This window comes from Vidua macroura, chromosome 9, assembly GCF_024509145.1.
Source record: "Vidua macroura isolate BioBank_ID:100142 chromosome 9, ASM2450914v1, whole genome shotgun sequence".
NCBI lineage: Eukaryota > Metazoa > Chordata > Aves > Passeriformes > Viduidae > Vidua > Vidua macroura.
In genome coordinates, this window is record NC_071579.1 from 21,806,459 (window position 1) to 21,823,282 (window position 16,824).

A 16,824-nucleotide genomic window follows, 5' to 3' on the forward strand; every position below is an offset into this window, starting at 1 on the left:
CTAAAGCATTGGAAGTTGAAAAAATTACATGACATTATGGGAAAATGTTTATGCCTATTCTGGACTAAAGATTTTTGTGAGGCACAGAGTGGTGGCAGGTCCATCCCAAACAGGCTATGGGCAGATCAGGCAAAGAAGCAAATAAGCTGTGATGGACTGGAAAAACAGAGGGCTGAGATGGCTTGGATTTGTTTGAGATTGTGAAGCTCTGTTGGCTCTCATCCACACTGCTCAGGTAAATAATTTTATGTATTGTTATTTTATAGCAAATCTTGTTGGACTCTCCCAGTCTCCATGACGCTTACGAAGTCCACATAAAAGCTGCATAAAACCCTTCCAAGGCTGGAAGTACAAGGAAGTACTGCAGGAGCTTGTCTCATCCCCAGACTTCCCCTCCTAAACCCTGTGGGTAAGCATTGTTTCAAGGGATACCCTGGGTTTGAGCAGAGGAGGGAAGTGAGGAATATTTCAAGAGCTGAATTGTATGTGGCTCTGAAATTGAATTGTTAATTAATGTACAGTCCATGGCCTGTCTGCCAGATATCAGTCTGTCAGGCACAAAAAATTTATAAGTAAATAAATACATGTATGTATCATTACAAGGCATTCAGCCAGTGTGCATCTCCCACACCTGCAGCCAGGAGTGGCCAGGAGCACATTGATGATGACCCTCAATTTCCAGTTACATGTTGTCAGAGTAGGGAAAGAAAAAAACAACCAACACAATGGAAAAGGAAAACATGAATATTTTTGTTTTCCTGCATTCCTAGTGCTTTCCTGTTCTTCCTCCACAGCTGCCAGCCAGCAGTGGGGAAGGACAGCATGTCACTTTTTTCCTGAAATGTGCTCTTTGGACTTAAAGCATTGTGTGGCTGGGCTAGTCCTCTCCTCCGTTTTCTCTTGCATACAGAGATGGGAGCACAGAAGGTGCTGGCTTCAGTAGTGAGTAAATATAGAGATTAATGACCTGTGATCCACACTATCAAATACCCCAATCTGATGGGACAACTGGCTTGTTATGAAGTCCCAGAGCAGTGACACCAGGTAGCCCAAAGAACACCAAAAGAAGGGACAACAGCTTTGGATGGCTGTCCTCCCTCATGGCAGAGCAGGCATCTATATTCCTTCCTTTCTCTGGGTCTGATCTGGGCAAAGTGATGTGCTGCACAGTGCCAAGAAAGCAGATCAGCAAAGCTGCTGTGAGAGCTAGGTTCATCCCTTCTTTAAGGAGTGGTGGGTGACAGCCCAGGACAGGGCTGCTTTGGTTTAGCATATAAAGAGAGTTTTCTGAAGAGGGTGGGAGCAGCCAGCCTGAGGAATGAGAAACTGTAGCTAGATTTAAGGAGGAATGTTTTCATGGTGAGGGTGATTTAATTCTGGAATGATGCCTGAGGGGCTGTAGATCCTCCATCCTTGGCACGTAAATGAATGGGGCCCTGACCTGCTCAGTCTGACTTTTAGGTGAACTCTGCTTTAAGCAGGTGACTTCACAAGGTCGCATCCCACCTTAATTATTCTGTGATTCTAGGAGTAAAAATACTGTTAATAGCAGCACAAGCCCTCAGGGTCTAGAGTAGCAAGTGTGGATTGTTTTAGAGCAAAAGATTATATTCCCAGAACATTTTCAAACAGACATAAGGAAACATGAAAGCACACTTCAGTGGAAGCCTTTGCCTCTCCAAATAATTTGTTTAATAGAGGTTAATATAACACTGGGAAATACATGCTTGTAGAGATGACACCTAATTTTGGTTTTTGACCAGATGCTCCTAGGGTTTTATTTTGCTCCCTTGTCCTTCTTCTGAGCAAATAAAAAACTAAAATGGTTAAATTTTTAAAAGAAACATGAGAATGCAATGCTGTAGCATGATTTTTGATCACATTTTCCCTCATTGTGGTTCATGCTGTTGTGGTTTCCTTGTTTACTGTTTGACTTGTGTAACTTGGGTCAGGCAGCAGAAGGACACAGACTTTGCACTTCTCCAAGCTTTATGTTCTCTTAATCTGAAATCTCAGTCTAATCTACAAACTTGCTATCTACTAGAGTCACCCATTCACTGGTAAGGAGGAGATAAGGGACCTCTGTGCTTGGAGAAGGAAAGGCAGGAGAGAGCAAGCTGATTTGCATAGGCTAAGGAAACAACTCCGGACTCAATGTCTCCTTGCTTCTGTCCACTTTAATAGTGCCCCATGGCATCCTCACCTTCCTGGGGACTTGTGTCCTGGGCCATGCTGACAGCGCTAGGTATCTGCTGTCTCACGCAGAATCAAAGTGCACAAACCAACACGCTCAGCCGCAGCTCTTTTCTCTCTCTAACTGGTGCTTTCTGATTGCTCTGGCTCCAGCCAGGAGCTGTAGGTCTCCCACGGGCCTCCCAGCAAGGGTGTCTCCCCTGGAGCCCGGGTTTCTGTGCCGCGGCCATCGCTGCCCGGCTCCCCAGGCAGCAGCCGCTGTGCAGGACCAGCCCCGTGCGGCTCCCGGGCCTGCGAACCCGCCGTGCCCACAGACTTCCCGGACACGTGCTGCCGCTGGCCGCGGGCCCGGAGCCACGTCCAAAGTGACCTCATGCTCCATCACAGCCGGGGAGTGACTCAGGAGGAGCTTGGCCTGACACTGTCAGGCGGTGTCTGGTTCGGGCACTCCCCGCACAATTGTCCTCCCTCTCCCCTCGGCCCGTGTTGGCTGGGCCCCGATAGAGGGGGTTTGAGGTGTTTGCCGGCAGCAAAGGCATTGCCATGAGGGATGCGGTCTGTGGAGAACAGAGACAGGGAGAGTGATGGCAGGAAAGATCCCTGGTGCGTGCAGAGCTGCCACGTGTGGAGGTCATAAATTCTCCCTGCCTGTGTGTAATGAGCCCTGAGCCCCAGTGCCGAGCAGAGCAGGGTACAAACAGAGCGTGTTTGACACGGGCTGATGGGCTCCTGAGAGCCATTTCTAGCAGGCAGGGTGGCTGTCCTCCCACCCAGGAGAAGTGACACAGCTCTGACACAAGGGACCTGAGTCAGTTCCTGTCCCTGCCATGGGCTCCTGCAGGACTCAGAGCAGTTCATGTGTGTGCCTGTGGTGGCCAAGGGTGCATTATCCTGTCTAGGAGGTGACCAGAGAGGCTGTCTCCCCTGGGTCTCCAGGGTTTGTCCCATGTCTCCCAGGCTCAGCCATTCCTGACATGCTCCCGTGCTGTCCTCTCCAGCACCTCTCCATGGTTTGGGTAGTAGCTGTTCTAGAGGATCCCTGTAGTGCTGTGGGACCAGCTGGAGCACTCACATGCCAGGGAGGAACATTATGTGAGAGAAATGCAAGTGGTTTCCACTCTTCTAAAACTGTAACCCAAAGAAGTAGTAAAGGGGGCAGAGTAGTGGGGACACAAGCCTGGGAACCACGAGTGGTGGGCTGAGACAAAGTGCTGTGCCCAGGGAAGCCCAGCTAAGCACAGCACCTTGGAGCCAATGCTGCCCTTCCTCTGCTCCCCTCCAGTGGCAAAATGCTTCACAGACCAGCAGCGAGAGAGCAAAATCTCAGGGTGCCAGGCCACAGCTAAGGGCTCTTTCCAGGGACGTGCTGAGATCACTGGAGATGTAGCTACCATATTTCTGTAGGGAACTTCTGAGGGGAAAGCACTGGCAAGTGCAGGGATGGGGATAGGGCTGAGAACATGCAACTATGGCAGCTCTCACTCTTCCAGCCACTGGACTGGAAGGGTTAAACCCTATCCTGACCCCCACCTCCCGTTCTGGGCAGCAGAGCCAGTTGGTGACAAGAGGCTGATGCTGATGAGGGAGCATGTGAAGCCGGAGCAGTGAATGGGGCTTTATCCCAGGAGGGACCTGCCTCTGCTCCGTCCCTGCCCTGCTGCCAGCACCAGCTGCAGGCAGAGTCCTTTGGGCAGCAATGTGCCAGCAGCCTCTCAGCAGAGCACACGGCATTGGGGAGGCAGGAGACTCACCCTTGGGGCAGGCCGGGGTTCCCCCGCAGCACATGGAGAAGTGCGGCTGATCTGTTCTCCAGCACACAGGGCTTCTGTGAGGGAAGCACAGTAAGCTCTGCAGGCCGGCCTGAGCAACCAAGGCCCAGGGTTTGGCATAGGATTATTTGGTACAGGGGAGCAGGGTCTCTGTTTAATGATATCTTCTCTTCTTGACTTTTTCAGATGAAAGACACGGGAAAGGAAGGAGACAGCCCTGGCAGTTCCCCTGTGGTGCTGCTCTGGGAATGCTCCATCATGTTTCACAGCCCTGCCTCAGGGTTGGGCTCAACCCCAGCGTGTGGACCATAACTCTCCAGGCGGCACCACTGCAAAAGGAAATTCCATCAGGATCCAAAGAATGAGACCGAGACATCACTGCTGGAGAAATGCAGCTGCCTTCACCACTGCTGCTACATTGACCCTCCATTTGCTGTAAGGGTGCAAATTCATCTGTGCCACCTCTGTGCCCTCTTCACCCAGCTGCCCACCATGCCAGAGCTGGCAGAGCTGAGCAGCCCCCGCACCCCTGCAGATGCGGACCACATCCAGAGGAATATCTTGGAAGAGCATGTGGAGCTCTGGTGGTTCCAGGACCCCAAAAAGTCCATCCTATGCTATGGGATGGCCGTGGTGCTGATCCTGGCCTGCGGGATTGGGGGCATCATCCTGCTGTACAGCACTAGCAGCCGATCTGGAGAGTGGCGGCTCGCCGTGGGCACCACACTCTGCCTCCTGGCCCTGCTCGTGCTGCTGAAGCAGCTGCTGAGCTCTGCAATCCAGGACATGAACTGCATCCGCAGCCGGGATCAGATCGAGCTCCTGAAGAGCGGAGGCTTCTCGGACTGCCTGGTGCTGCTGCTGAGCGCCCTGGTGCTGCTGGTCTGCGGGGTGGTGCTCACCATCCTCTCCACCAGCACCATGCAGCTCAGCCCCGCACGGCCACTGGCCAGCATGTTCACCAGCGGGGTCATCCTCCTGACTGCTGGCAGCGCCATCCTCCTCTGCCTGCTGCTATACCTGCTGTGCACCTCCTGCCGCCGGGCGGCTCCTCGGAGCCTGGAGACCGGCGAGATCCGCGTCTTCACCATCTCGGGCCGCCTCGCTGGAAACAGGCGGCTTCCCCCCACCTCCAGCATGGCCAACCTGATCTGACCCAGGACACCTCTGTGTGAGCCTTAGCGGATACACCCGTCAGTGATGGCCTTTCCCCAGGGAAGGGCGAGAGCTGCAGTGTGCCTTATGTTTCTGTTGGAGATGACTGGCATTTGCTTTGCCCCAGGCTGGTGGCACAGCACAGACTCAGGGCACCTGGACGGGCTCTGACCTGGCTGGCATTTTATCTCCACAAAGCCTCCTGTGTCAGCTGCTGCCTGCCTGGCTGTGACCCATGTTACAGAGTGAAGGTGAGCCTGTCCTGTACCCCTGAGAACTCCAGTACTTCTTTGGTTCCTGCAGTTCCTTGAACTGTGTCATACGCTTTCCTGGCAGGAGAGGCTGTAATTGCGGGTGGTATAAAACCAACCTGTGCTCTGTGCAGAGCCTCCAGCTGCTGAATGAAGTAGAGCCTCTAGCAGCTGGTGAATGGCAGGAGATATTTTGCGTGTCAGCAGGCACAAGGGAGCCTGGTAGGAGGTATGGCTGCAGGGGCTGCTCCCAAGAAATCACCGATGTCTGTGGGAGTGAGTGTGGGATTTGCATAGGATTGCGTGTGCCAGAGCCACAGCATGGCTGGACCTCACATGAAATGCTGTTTGCAATGCCAGGATCTGTTCCAGTGTTACATTTCTGCAGCCCACCATCACCTGTGGTTTATCAAAGGGGTGATGAAGCAGTGTTGGTGCCAAGGCCCTGATGGGTAATCTGTGCTGCACTGAGTGTTGGGGCTCTCTTATCATGCCAGGATGCTCCAGCTACATGAGCCACAAACAGCAAGGTGCAGTTGCCAGGGGATGGTGATGAGATGCCCAAATCCTGGGGCTGGGGCTGCCTTCTGCAAAAGCTGTGCGAGGGGAGAGCGCTGTGCCCTCCTACAGGAGTTTCCCAGGCAGAGGCAGCTCTGCTGCCAGGAGCCCTGCAGCTCATCCCAGTCTCTGCTTGTTTCCATGCTGTTTCTGTCTCCCAAGTGCTGCAGCTGCTGTAGGGCAAAAAAGGTTCCTCTACTGTCACTTGGGCCTTACCTGGAGCTTTTTTGGTGTTTTATCTCTACAAGGTGTCTTGTTTTATCACCAAGGTGTCTCTACCAGAGGCAGACTAACAATTCACCCCAGGAACTTTTCATGTGACTTAAGTCTAATTTACCTGACAAAATTCTCATTTCCCTCATAGACTCACTAACCTTTTCACTGCCCTTTCCATAGACATAGATCCCAACTTCCTGCTGAAGATGCTCCTGCATGACCTTCTCTTCCTCTTAGCCAGTTGGTCAGAGCATGGTGCTAAAAACACCAAGGTCACGGGTTTGAACCCCATGTGGGCCATTCTCTTAAGAGCTGGACTCTGTGATCCTTCTGGGCCTCTTCCAGCTCAGACTATACTGTGATTCTTTATCTTGTCTGCTCCCATCTTTCCTTCACCTGAATTGCCCTGCCCCAGATGTTGGTTTAGCTCATTATTTACCAAGTGTCCTCTGCAATGGAACAAGACTGAGCTATTGTTTTTTGGTGCCTGGTAGCAAAATCATTTGGAAGAGGATGATAGCTGATTCCCTTGCCAACAGCACAAATCACTGTCCATGTTACACCTGGAGGTAGTGTCAGAGCTCACCATCAGCTGGTCAGTGAGGCCTTCACCCCTTCACAGCTCCAGACCAACCATTCCCAATGCAGTGAGATCTCATGAGACCATATCTGTATCCACCTGCTCTTGCCCTGCTCTTGCTGACTTTCCTTTGCCTGAAGTCTTGGATTGTTTTTCCCACTGTACAGGTGCCTCATTTGAGCTTCTCTCTCTGTATCTCTGTTATTTCTACATTTTCCTCTGCCACTTTCACATCATCTGTAGATTTTATTAAACTGCTATTTACTCTTCTCTCTGTATCTCCTCCCTTAATCTGCCCAGGAGCTCAGAAGGTGGTGGTGAGCTCAGATCCTCCTGTGCTAAATCTCTTCAAAGCTGAGCTGTTCTTCCCCTCTGGGCTGTTTGGCCCCAGGTCCACCAGGGACCTCTGTGCCTACACAGGAGGGGACAGGCCAGAGCTCAATGGTCTTGCACCACCATCACCACTGCTGCTGCTCTGCAGGTCTGTGTCAGTGCATGTGCAGTTATGCCAGGCTGCATCCCCTCTGCCAGCACCAGTGGTCCAGCAGTGACTGCCAGCTCCACCAGCCCGCACATGCTGACAGGCCACAGCTGCCTGCACACCAGCTGTTTTGCACATCTGGGCATTTCTGTGAAGAGGTGTGATTGTGCCCAGCTCGCAGCTCTGTGCTGCCTGCATGTCAGTGTGAATCCTGTCCCCTCCACAGCCCCTTGAAAAAAACGTGCCCCAAGTGCCTGTGAATTGTGCCAGAAAAGGGTGATTGACTGTAGGCCACGACAGCAAACCAAGGAGATAATGGCTAAGAACAGGCTGTGCCTGAAGATGGTGGCTGGGTGTCCAGCTGCCCAGAGGGACAGCCTGTGCTGCCCAATCCCTGACTCCCCTCTGCAGCACAGGTGCTGGTTTGTTTATTGGTTCTTGTGTTGTGTGTGGACACACATAATAAAGTGTTAGAGAAGTTGATTGTGTTGAAGGCTGATACTTGAATGCAGGCCTCTCTGCAGAGCAGAGGTGTCAGGGCTTTTCAGGGCTGGCCTCAGCCCAGGGCAGTAATCACAACAGACCAGGGTCCGTCGTGTGGTTGTGGTTTTGGATCACCAGCTAGTGTGGCAATGCCACCACAGCCCCAAAAATGCATGTGCTTCTCTCCTGATACACAATTCCCACCTCCAGATGCATGTTAATCTCTCTCTGCTTAAGAATCCAGACGTATCCAGATCCCCTTACTGCTGCTCTGTGAACCCGAGACCTCGCTATGGCCCTGAAAGATGCTCACATGGAGCACACAAAGGCTCCTGAATGTGTCGGCGCTGGCTAGTTTGTTTACAGAGAAGCTGTTTCACCCTGTGGCAGGGCTGAGCCTCGTACCTGGAACCAGTCTGCCTGCATACCTGCTCCTGCTCCCAGCCAGCCTCAGCCAGGCCCTCATGGCAGCTTCCTGGGTGGGCCCCTGGAGAAGGATCCTCCTTTTCATGCTCTGACCCCTTTTATTCCCAGCTCTGCATGCCAGATGTATTTCTCCCCAAACATGAATTTCCAGGTTCCTGCCCACTTGCCCTGCAGTTGCCTGAGAGGGGACAGAAAATGCACACACACAAGAAAACCTGCCATGTCTGCTTGGCTAAAAAATAAATGGGTGGACTTATGAGCAGGGTCAAAGTAGACAAGCCATCCAACCACTAAGTGCTGAGGGACTGATGAGTAAGATCCTGGACAAATAAGCCTGGGCACTTGTATTTTTAACTTCTTTTAAGACATCACTGAGACTAAAAAGAAAAGACTGCATCTAGTATGAATTCATGTGATTGAAAAGCATGTTGAAAAGCCCAGAAAGATAACTGAAATGCTTTTTCCCAGCCCCCAGATTTAAATCTTACCAAAAAGATATTAGGAATTTCCAAAAATACAGTATATAGTGTATTTTCATTGGTAGCTGATGAGCCCAGAAGGCAAATGATAAGACAGTAACTGAAAAAGTAAAGTTCACTTTAGAAATATGGCATTTAAGAGCAAAAACTGGCTGACCACTGAAAGAAGCCAGCAGGTCTTCCTCCTGCTCAAAGCTTCAAGTGGCACATTTGCTGTCTACCCTGTCTCATCCATCCAATGCCTGACTCGTTTTTCCCCTTTGCTTTGCATTCTCTGAGGTGTATTATTTACTTTTTTTTATACACTAAATGTTTTAATGAGTGGAGAAATAGAAAGGCAGTTAGCAGTGAAATAAAGATTTGAAGGAGGTGGGGGACTTAGCTGTGTGGCAGAGCTTTGAGAAATGCTGTCCTGTGTTGATATCTCATACTGAAGAGACTCCTGAGCTATCAGGGATGGTAATGACTGGGCTGTGCCCTAGGAAATCTTCCCAACTTACCAGCCTTATGAATCACTTACTAAAGGTGAATGCCACTGCTGCTCCCTGCTTTTAACTCCAGAGTAACCCATGAAGGCATGACCAACTCCAGCAGAAATAACTTGCAGTTAGCTATCTCATGTGCTCTTCATCATACCACAAAGATGACAGGAATGTAAAAACTATCACATTCGTGCAACTCCACAGTTGAAGAGACACATGGAATTCTCTAATGGGTGCTGGGGGAGAGGGTCACCTCACCCCAGCACATGGGCCTGGCACTGCAACTGGCAGCACTGATGAGTTTGCTCAGCTCTGCAGAGCTGACAGGGGAAAGGTGTCTTTTAGCTTGTCTTCCTGGAGAGGGAAGAAAGAAAAGAAAGAAGGGCCGTGGCTGGAGAGACACGCATAGAAACCCTGTGATGGTGCACCAGGGCTGCCCGCACCACAGCAGGTGAAATAATTGTTTGGACAGGAGCACTCATTGTGCCATAGAAGTGGTCTGTCATCACCACAGTTAGAGGAATGTATTTCTGGTTCTTGAAAGCACATGCAAAAAAATCTGCACCACAGCTGTGGGGCTGAGGGTCTCCTCCAGACACTGCCACTGAGAGAGTCCCAACAAACCATTGCAGATGCTTTAATCACCTTTCAGTGTGACAACACATTGAGGGACAGAGCAGGACTGGCAGGGTCTGGCACCATGGGGCAGTAGGACCAGTGCCCAAGACCCCATGGCAGCACAAGGCAGGCTCCTCTTCCCACTTCACCTGGCTTCCCGGGCACGACAGGCACCACCTCCTTCATCCTCAGGATCTGAGCACGGCTGGGAAAGCAGCACCTGGTATGGTGTCCCTGTGACAGTGCTGCCTACTGGTGTCATGCTGGGACACTCTGGGACTGGCTGCCTTCAGCCTCCATCACCATTCTTAGCCCATCCCTCTCTCCTCTCCTCTCTGCTCCCTTCCTCCTGCCCCAGACATGTGGGGCCCAAAGCCAAGGGCAGGTAGGAAAAGGGTGGAGTTAGGGAGACAGCAAGAGGCCACAGCAGTGGTGGCTGAGTTGTAAGCTTGTAAGCTCAGATGGAGCGATGCAACTCCCGCTCCTCTTTTGTTGGCAGCTGCTCACTGGGTTGGATGTAGTTGTCTTCGATGAAGCCATCATCATCCTCAGCTTGCAGGTCGGCAGCATCAGTTATGGAATGGCTCCCACAGGAGCCCCTGTCCCAGCTGCTGCTATCCTCCATGTGTCTGCCTCCGATGGAGCTGATTTCAGGCAGCGGCCGGTGGCGGTAGCTGGCGAAGTTCTTGTGGACAAGCTTGCACTTGGCAGCCAGTGCAATCAGGATGGAGATGCCAATCGCTGTCACTAGGAATCCCACCAGGTATGGCCAGCTCCTTCCCCCCTTCCCAGCTGGCAGTGCAGTGGCTGTGACACAGGAAAAGGTGCATGGTCAGCCTGTGGCACACCCAGTGCTCCACATCCTCCAGCCCTATGCCTGCCTGCAGTGTGCAGCCAGCACTAGACCACTTTCATTAGGAGCAATACAGATGCCCTTCACCAAGACCAGTTACCATGGGAGTGTGAACACTGGGGGAAAAACTGCCTGACAGCTGGCTGGTACTGCTGCCCATCACTCTGGAGTCTGTGCTCCATGTGGCTTTGTGGCACCTGTTAACTTTCCTGTCACAAAACCAGAAAACACCATCAGGTATTGGCCACCCTCCCACCAAGCCACTGCACCAGCATGGCCCAGCAGCCTCAGCCTCTGGGGCTGTGGGGCAGAGCAGGGGGTCTCCACCTGCAGCCCCATCCAGTATGACAGAGGACACTTTATGGACACCTCTGAATCTGCACAACTTACTGTTGTTCTCAGTCACTGTGATCGGCTGTGGTGTGCTGAGCTCACGAGCAAACCGCTGCTTTATCTGGCAGCCCAGGTCCTGAGAATCCAGAGCTGCAATCTCCTGGCCCCTCAGCCCCGGGGGCAACACGCAGGTCACCTGCACAGCTGGGAAACAAATGGGCTAAGGTGGGATGGGGGTCTGCGCCCATCACCTCTCCAGTTTAGAGAAGATCCCTGCTTGCTCCTGGGTTGATGGGTTGCATTGCAAGGTGCTCCTGGCTCTGCCTTATAGACTTGCTGACCCTCAGCATATTGTAGGAAACCAAAGGGAAAATCCCCTGACCAAAGAACTGTGTGTGACTCTGATTAGCAGCTCCTTTAAACTGGATACAGACAAATTCATGGATACCCACAGAAACCCCACTGCTCTTACTTGGAGCTGAGCTCAGATGGTTGGAGCCTGACCTGGCTTCAGAGAGGGAGCTGCCAAGTCCTCAACAGTGAAAATCTGGTCACTCCAAAAAGACACACAAAGATGGATTTAGAGGCCAAAGTGTACACGCAACCCATTTCCCAGACAAGTAGCCAAATTATCCTGCTGACATTCTTAGAAATCCTTGGTATCCTGCATAACTGCAAGCAAGGAACAGACACATCACCTTTTGGTTTGCTGTCCCTCAACAGGATAGGGCAGAGAGCTCAGACCTTGCCCAGGGGTCAAATGGATCAAGCAAGACTCCCAGGTTCAGGGTTCTGCCTGGCCAACACGCTCCCTGCCACCCATCCCTCCACTCACCTCGTCTGCGCCGCAGCCACTGCTGCAGAGGGTGCACGCTGCAGTCGCAGACCCAGGGGTTCCCTTCCAGATGGACCTGTGGGACTGTCTCCATCAGCTGCAGGCTCCCAGTGTCCACAGAGACCAGCGCATTGTGCTGCAGGTCCAGGTGGAAAAGAGCTTTCAGTGGCAAAAGGAAAGTGACATCAAGCTCTTGCAAGCTGTTGTTTCTTAGAAGCAGTGTGTGCAAGTTTCCCAGGCCCTTGAAAGTGTCCGTGTGGATGTAGGTGATGCTGCAGCTGCTCAGGTCCAGCAGACGCAGGGCCCCGAGGTTGGAGAAGACTGTTGGGCTCAGCGTGAGCTTGGCATTGCTGGAGAGGTTGAGAGAGTGCAGGGAAGGGAAATGCTTCAAGAGAGTCCTGTGATGGGGCATGACCAAGGAGTTGAAGGAGAGGTCCAAACTGGTGATGTTTCTTGGAAGGGAACCTGGAGCATGCTGAAGGCTCTTCCCACTGCAGTTGGCCCATCCCTGGGAAAAGAGCTACAGTCTGAGATGGGCTATCCATGGTGGGAAGTGTCTCTAGAGAGAGACTCCTCAAAGGTTCAAATGTCTTAATTACCCAGCAGAGTTTAAAAAAAGCAAAGACACACACACATTTAAAAAACACATGAGCTACCAGACTGGAGTGGGCCTAGATAAATAAAGATGAGCAGGACAGCCCACGACTGAGAGCAGCTGACTGAAACAGCACAGGAGGAGCATGCAAGGCTGGAGGAAAAACCCAAATGCATGAGTGCGAAGGCAGCAGGTTGTCACCCCCCCGTCCTTCCGTACAGGGCAGTTGTCATACAGGGTCAGTTTGCAGAGGGCCTTCCTTTTCCTCCCCTGGATCCTCACCTCCAGCCCCCTGGGAGCTTTTGTGTGACACAGGGGCATCCTCCCAGCTGGAGCAGGGAAGCAGGCGAGCCTTGCCTGTTGCAAGGCCAGGCAGGAAGCTGACCAGGTGGCAGAGCTATAGGCACCTGTACCAGTCACCAGGCCAGGAACAGCTTCCTGGGGCCTGTGCAGGACAGTGCACCAATGCTTCCCTCTACCCCACGTTCCTGAGGGTACACAGTGAGTAGCTGTGGTTTAATGCTAGCTGGCTGTGTCAGTATTAGGAAACAAAAAGGCCAAGGACCATTCACTGTCCCAAAAAAACAGCAGAGCAGGATGGAAGGATCAGTCAACCCACATGGATGGATTTATTTTTTTACCAGTAAAACAGGGTGCCTCAACTCAAATAGTTTTGGGGAGCAGCCCCCAGAATGGGTTACTCTTGCCTGGGCTTTTAGTAGGAGGAGGTCAAATGTCCAAACTGAAGCTGCCAGAGAGCAAGTTTCGTTGGGCAGGCACAAGCTCCTGTTAAGTGCTGTGTTTGGACCTTGCAAGCAGAGATGTTGTGCTTTAAGTTTACTGTGGTCCATAGTCCTGGGTTTCTGTCTGGCTACATTCCAGCTAGCTGGGCTTTCCATTTCTTTCACCTCTCCTTTCACCCTCCTGTCTATCTATATCTCCTATCAGACCCTGCTGTTCCTGCTTGGTAGAGGAACAAATATGCCCTTAAAAACCTGGGGTGTTGAGGACTGGGTTATAATTGGGCCAAGCCACAGGGGCACCACATGGGTCCTGTTTCCAGCTCAAACACAGCTGGGCTGAGGGAGGCTTTGGAAAACAGTGCAAACCTTTGGGTGGAATAACTGAGAGCTCAGTGGAAAGGTCAGTGGCCCATGACAGCCATTTTCCTTCATTCTCTCAGCTCCTGCCTGATGCAGCCAAGCTGCTGGCTGCAGTGCTTGTCCCAGTGGCTTAGTTGTGTTTCCTGCTCCTTGCCGGGTGCTCAGGGATCCTGGCCCCAGGCTTGCCAATCACCCTGGCTCCAGTCCACTGCATCACCATGCATTGGGGAAAGGAGTGAGGGGTTGGGACCTCTTCAGGGATGTGACTCATGGCTGCTTGCCATGCACCCCTTATGGGCAGCTGTGTTACACCTGCAGCCAAGAGACCCCCCCACAGTCAGAAATGCCATGACTCAGACAATGCTTTGCCAGGCCATGCTCTGGTGAACAGGCTGGACAACATGACATGTTCAGCCCAAGGCTGGGAGCAGGACAGACAGGCTTTGGGCATGGGCAAACCACCCCTGTGGCTGGCAGCCACTGGCACAGCACATCTCTCAATTAACTCCGCTGGCTCCCATCTTCTCTTGAGCTGTGCAGAGCAGGAGCTGCCTGCCAGGCCCTGCTGCCCCGTGGGCACCCCAGCTGTGCTGGCAGGACCAGGAGCGGGGGCCCTGCCCACCCCCAGCTGCTGCCCGCAGCCCCCACGGCCCCCCTACCTGGTGGTCAAGGCTGCAGGGGTGTCCCATCACCACTGACAAGACGCAGAGGAGGCTACAGACCCAGCAGAGCAGGCAGGTAGGAGCCATTTGGCTCCAGGAAACTTCCGGCCAGAAAAACAAGTCTCGGGGAAGGCTGGGAAGCCGGCAGAGCCGGCCGTGCGGGGTGAGGTGTGGCCGCGGCCGCCCGGCTCAGGGCCGCACCGAGTCCCCACACGCCGGCCGCGCAGACGGCAGCGCCCGGGACCCAGCCTGGCTGCCGCCCCGGCCCCGCTGCGCCCCGGCCCCGCTCCTCCCGAGCTGGTGAAAGGTGGCGGTGCCAGTTACACATTAACAACCGCGCCCCATCACCTCCCAGCCGTGTGGCCGCCCGTGATCGGTGACCGGGACTGCCTGCTGCACTCTGGGGTGCCGTGGGGGCTGCCGGGGTGGCAGCAGGACCCTGGGAGGTGCTGGGGGGCCTCCAGAGGGAGGAGGGGACACGTCTGTGGCATCTGCCCTGAGACACCGCGCTGGAGGAGAGCAGCCTGAGCCTGGTCCGGGTGTTGGTCCATGCACCTGGGACAGGGGCACACAGCCAGTCCTGGCCAGGGAAGCTGGGGCTGAGGCAGCGAGAAAGTATCCTAAAGGAAAATAAAAGTCTTGCTGGAATTCCAGCAGAAAGGTGTTTAAAGCATGCAGCAAACCGGCAGGTTTCTGGGCCCAACAGCAGCAGCTCAGTGAACAGCATCTGTCCATGAAAGTCCCAGAGGATGGGAGTGCCCCACCACCTTTGGCACCCCCCACACAGACCTGCCACTTAACAGTAGTTCTCGCTTCCAATCCTGCTGTGGAGTCAGTGAAAGTCTGAGAAATCATGTCAAAGCAGCATCTCATGGGTGTTTGCTGGCACACCAGACCTGCTCCTGTGCCCACGGGTGATGGGGCGGGTGAGTGGGCAAGGCTGGCAGAGCCAGAGGCCAGGCAGGGAAAGAAGAACTGGCTGCACCTGCTCCTGGCTTTGCCTCTGCAGCAAGAGGGAGCCCCAAGCTCTCTTCCTTGCTCCCCATTCCCTGCTCCCAGGCCTGCTCAGCGTCAGGAAGCCGATTGCCAGCAAGAGCACTTTGGAACTGTCGGCAGCTGGGACAGGACGGCCCCTCCTCCCCCAGCTGCCAAAGGGCTCCTCCACAGCCGCGTCCCACCCTTTCCTCAGGGAAAGGGGTTCCCAGCAGCCTGTCCTTCATCCTGTGGGCATGTGCTGGATGCCAATGCAGCAGGCAGCTCCTGCTTCCCAGCTTCCCAGGCGGGCTGGGCATGCTCAACTACCCTGCTTCCAGGATGTTCCTATGCCTGGTGGGATCAGTCCTTAACCCAGCCTTGCAGGGCCTCCCCGGGACCCATTGAGCACATAAAATAGAACAAGCATCCAGAGAAGCAGGGCTAGAAAGTGTTGCTGAGGCAGCCCAGCCCAGTGGTGGATCTGCAGGGTGGTTGCATTTTCTATCAGGAAATGTATCTGTGTGTTATGGTTTCTGGCATGTGGTGCCATGCATTAGAATGTGCAAATGATAACAAAAAGTGGTATTTTTGTCAGTCTTTGGGTTTTTTTTTGTTTTTTTTTTTCAGGCTGTTGTGATTCAGCGAAAAAGCTGAGGATCATGGAATCAGCAGATATTCAGGTGCTTGGAGTGGCCTGTTGGGCAACTGAAGCTTTCCATGTTGCAGGAGAGCAAGTGTGGAGAGCTGCTTCAGCTGTGCTCAGCTGTGCCTGTCTCTCCGGTGTCTCCTCTGGAGACAGATAAACTTAAACTGGAGTTGTAAGGTCCTGGCTGGCTACAAAACTCCCCAGAAAGGTTTCCTACCCTACCTCCACCTGAAGGAATCTGCACAGATAGACAGCACCGCTCTTATCCAGGTACTCCCAGAAAAAAAACACAAGCAAACAAACCACATTGGGTCAGATTCCTAAATGGATCCCTGAGATTTGGTAAGGCCTGGTGCAGAGACTGACCCCACATGGCTCCCATTCCACAAAAAAAATCTGCGTAAATAATCCCATCCTCAAACGGATCCTCCCGAAAGAGTGCATTTCACAGAGTGCACTGTAACTTGGGCTCTGTGTGATGCGCTCCCCCACAGCTGCCAGGGAAGCATAGAATGAGTTGCACATAAGCACACAGTTCTGAGCCTGACTGGCCTCTACAGACAGCTTCATTTTCCAGGCAAATGAGGGCAGCTGCATCTGGTGTCCACCTTTTTCAGATCCTCTCCAGCCGTCCTGCCGTGGGGTGGCCAGGCAGCTGCACTGTGGGAGCCCCTGCTCACTGCCATCCCTCCCTCAGCATGCCATGGGCACCGCGCGGCCCAGAGCACTCTGTAAATAGTCGGAAGCGATGAATGGATTTCCCTTTCCTCTCCATGTGTGCTTTAGATTTTTGGCCGGATACAGCATGGGCCCAGGACACATCAAAACATGAGACTCACTGCCTGGCAGCCCTGGCTTTCACATGGGAACAGTACGATTTGTGAAGCAGTGTGAGGTTTGGTGCGTGAAGCTTATGGTGATTTCCTGGGGAACGCTTTTTGTTTGCCAGGCAAAGAGCCTGGAGCCGGCTGGTGGCTGGCACAGCCTCCATGCTGGGTGTGAGACACTCTGGGGTTGGGCTGTAGCAAGGCCATGCTGTGCTGTGCCCATGCCAGCACTGTGCATGGGAAAGTGCTCAGGGAAAGCCAGGCTTTCTCCTGCTTCCCCTTCCTCCCAGACATGTTTACCACA

At 53.3% G+C, this 16,824-nt stretch overlaps 2 protein-coding genes across 4 annotated transcripts; one reads left to right on the forward strand and one right to left on the reverse strand.

Annotated features, from left to right (window-relative positions):
* Positions 1 to 330: 330 nt before the first annotated feature.
* On the forward strand, positions 331 to 7,683 carry TMEM125 (transmembrane protein 125). 2 transcript variants are annotated; one of them, XM_053984664.1, is made up of 2 exons: positions 331 to 409; positions 4,149 to 7,683. In XM_053984664.1, exon 2 carries the CDS (start codon positions 4,455 to 4,457, stop codon positions 5,115 to 5,117), a length of 663 nt encoding a protein of 220 aa, XP_053840639.1. In that variant the 5' UTR covers positions 331 to 409; positions 4,149 to 4,454; the 3' UTR covers positions 5,118 to 7,683. The 2 variants fall into 2 exon arrangements, with proteins under 2 accessions (XP_053840639.1, XP_053840638.1); XM_053984663.1 differs by lacking the exon at positions 331 to 409 and adding an exon at positions 3,627 to 4,034.
* A 944-nt stretch (positions 7,684 to 8,627) lies between these two features.
* Positions 8,628 to 14,487, reverse strand: C9H1orf210 (chromosome 9 C1orf210 homolog). Of its 2 annotated transcripts, none has more exons than XM_053984662.1 (4): positions 14,070 to 14,487; positions 11,713 to 12,220; positions 10,935 to 11,081; positions 8,628 to 10,498 (listed from the first exon to the last, which is right to left on the reverse strand). In XM_053984662.1, exons 1-4 carry the CDS (start codon positions 14,157 to 14,159, stop codon positions 10,149 to 10,151), a joined length of 1,095 nt encoding a protein of 364 aa, XP_053840637.1. In that variant the 5' UTR covers positions 14,160 to 14,487; the 3' UTR covers positions 8,628 to 10,148. The 2 variants fall into 2 exon arrangements, with proteins under 2 accessions (XP_053840637.1, XP_053840636.1); XM_053984661.1 differs by having other exon boundaries at positions 11,713 to 12,232; positions 14,070 to 14,486.
* Positions 14,488 to 16,824: the final 2,337 nt, after the last annotated feature.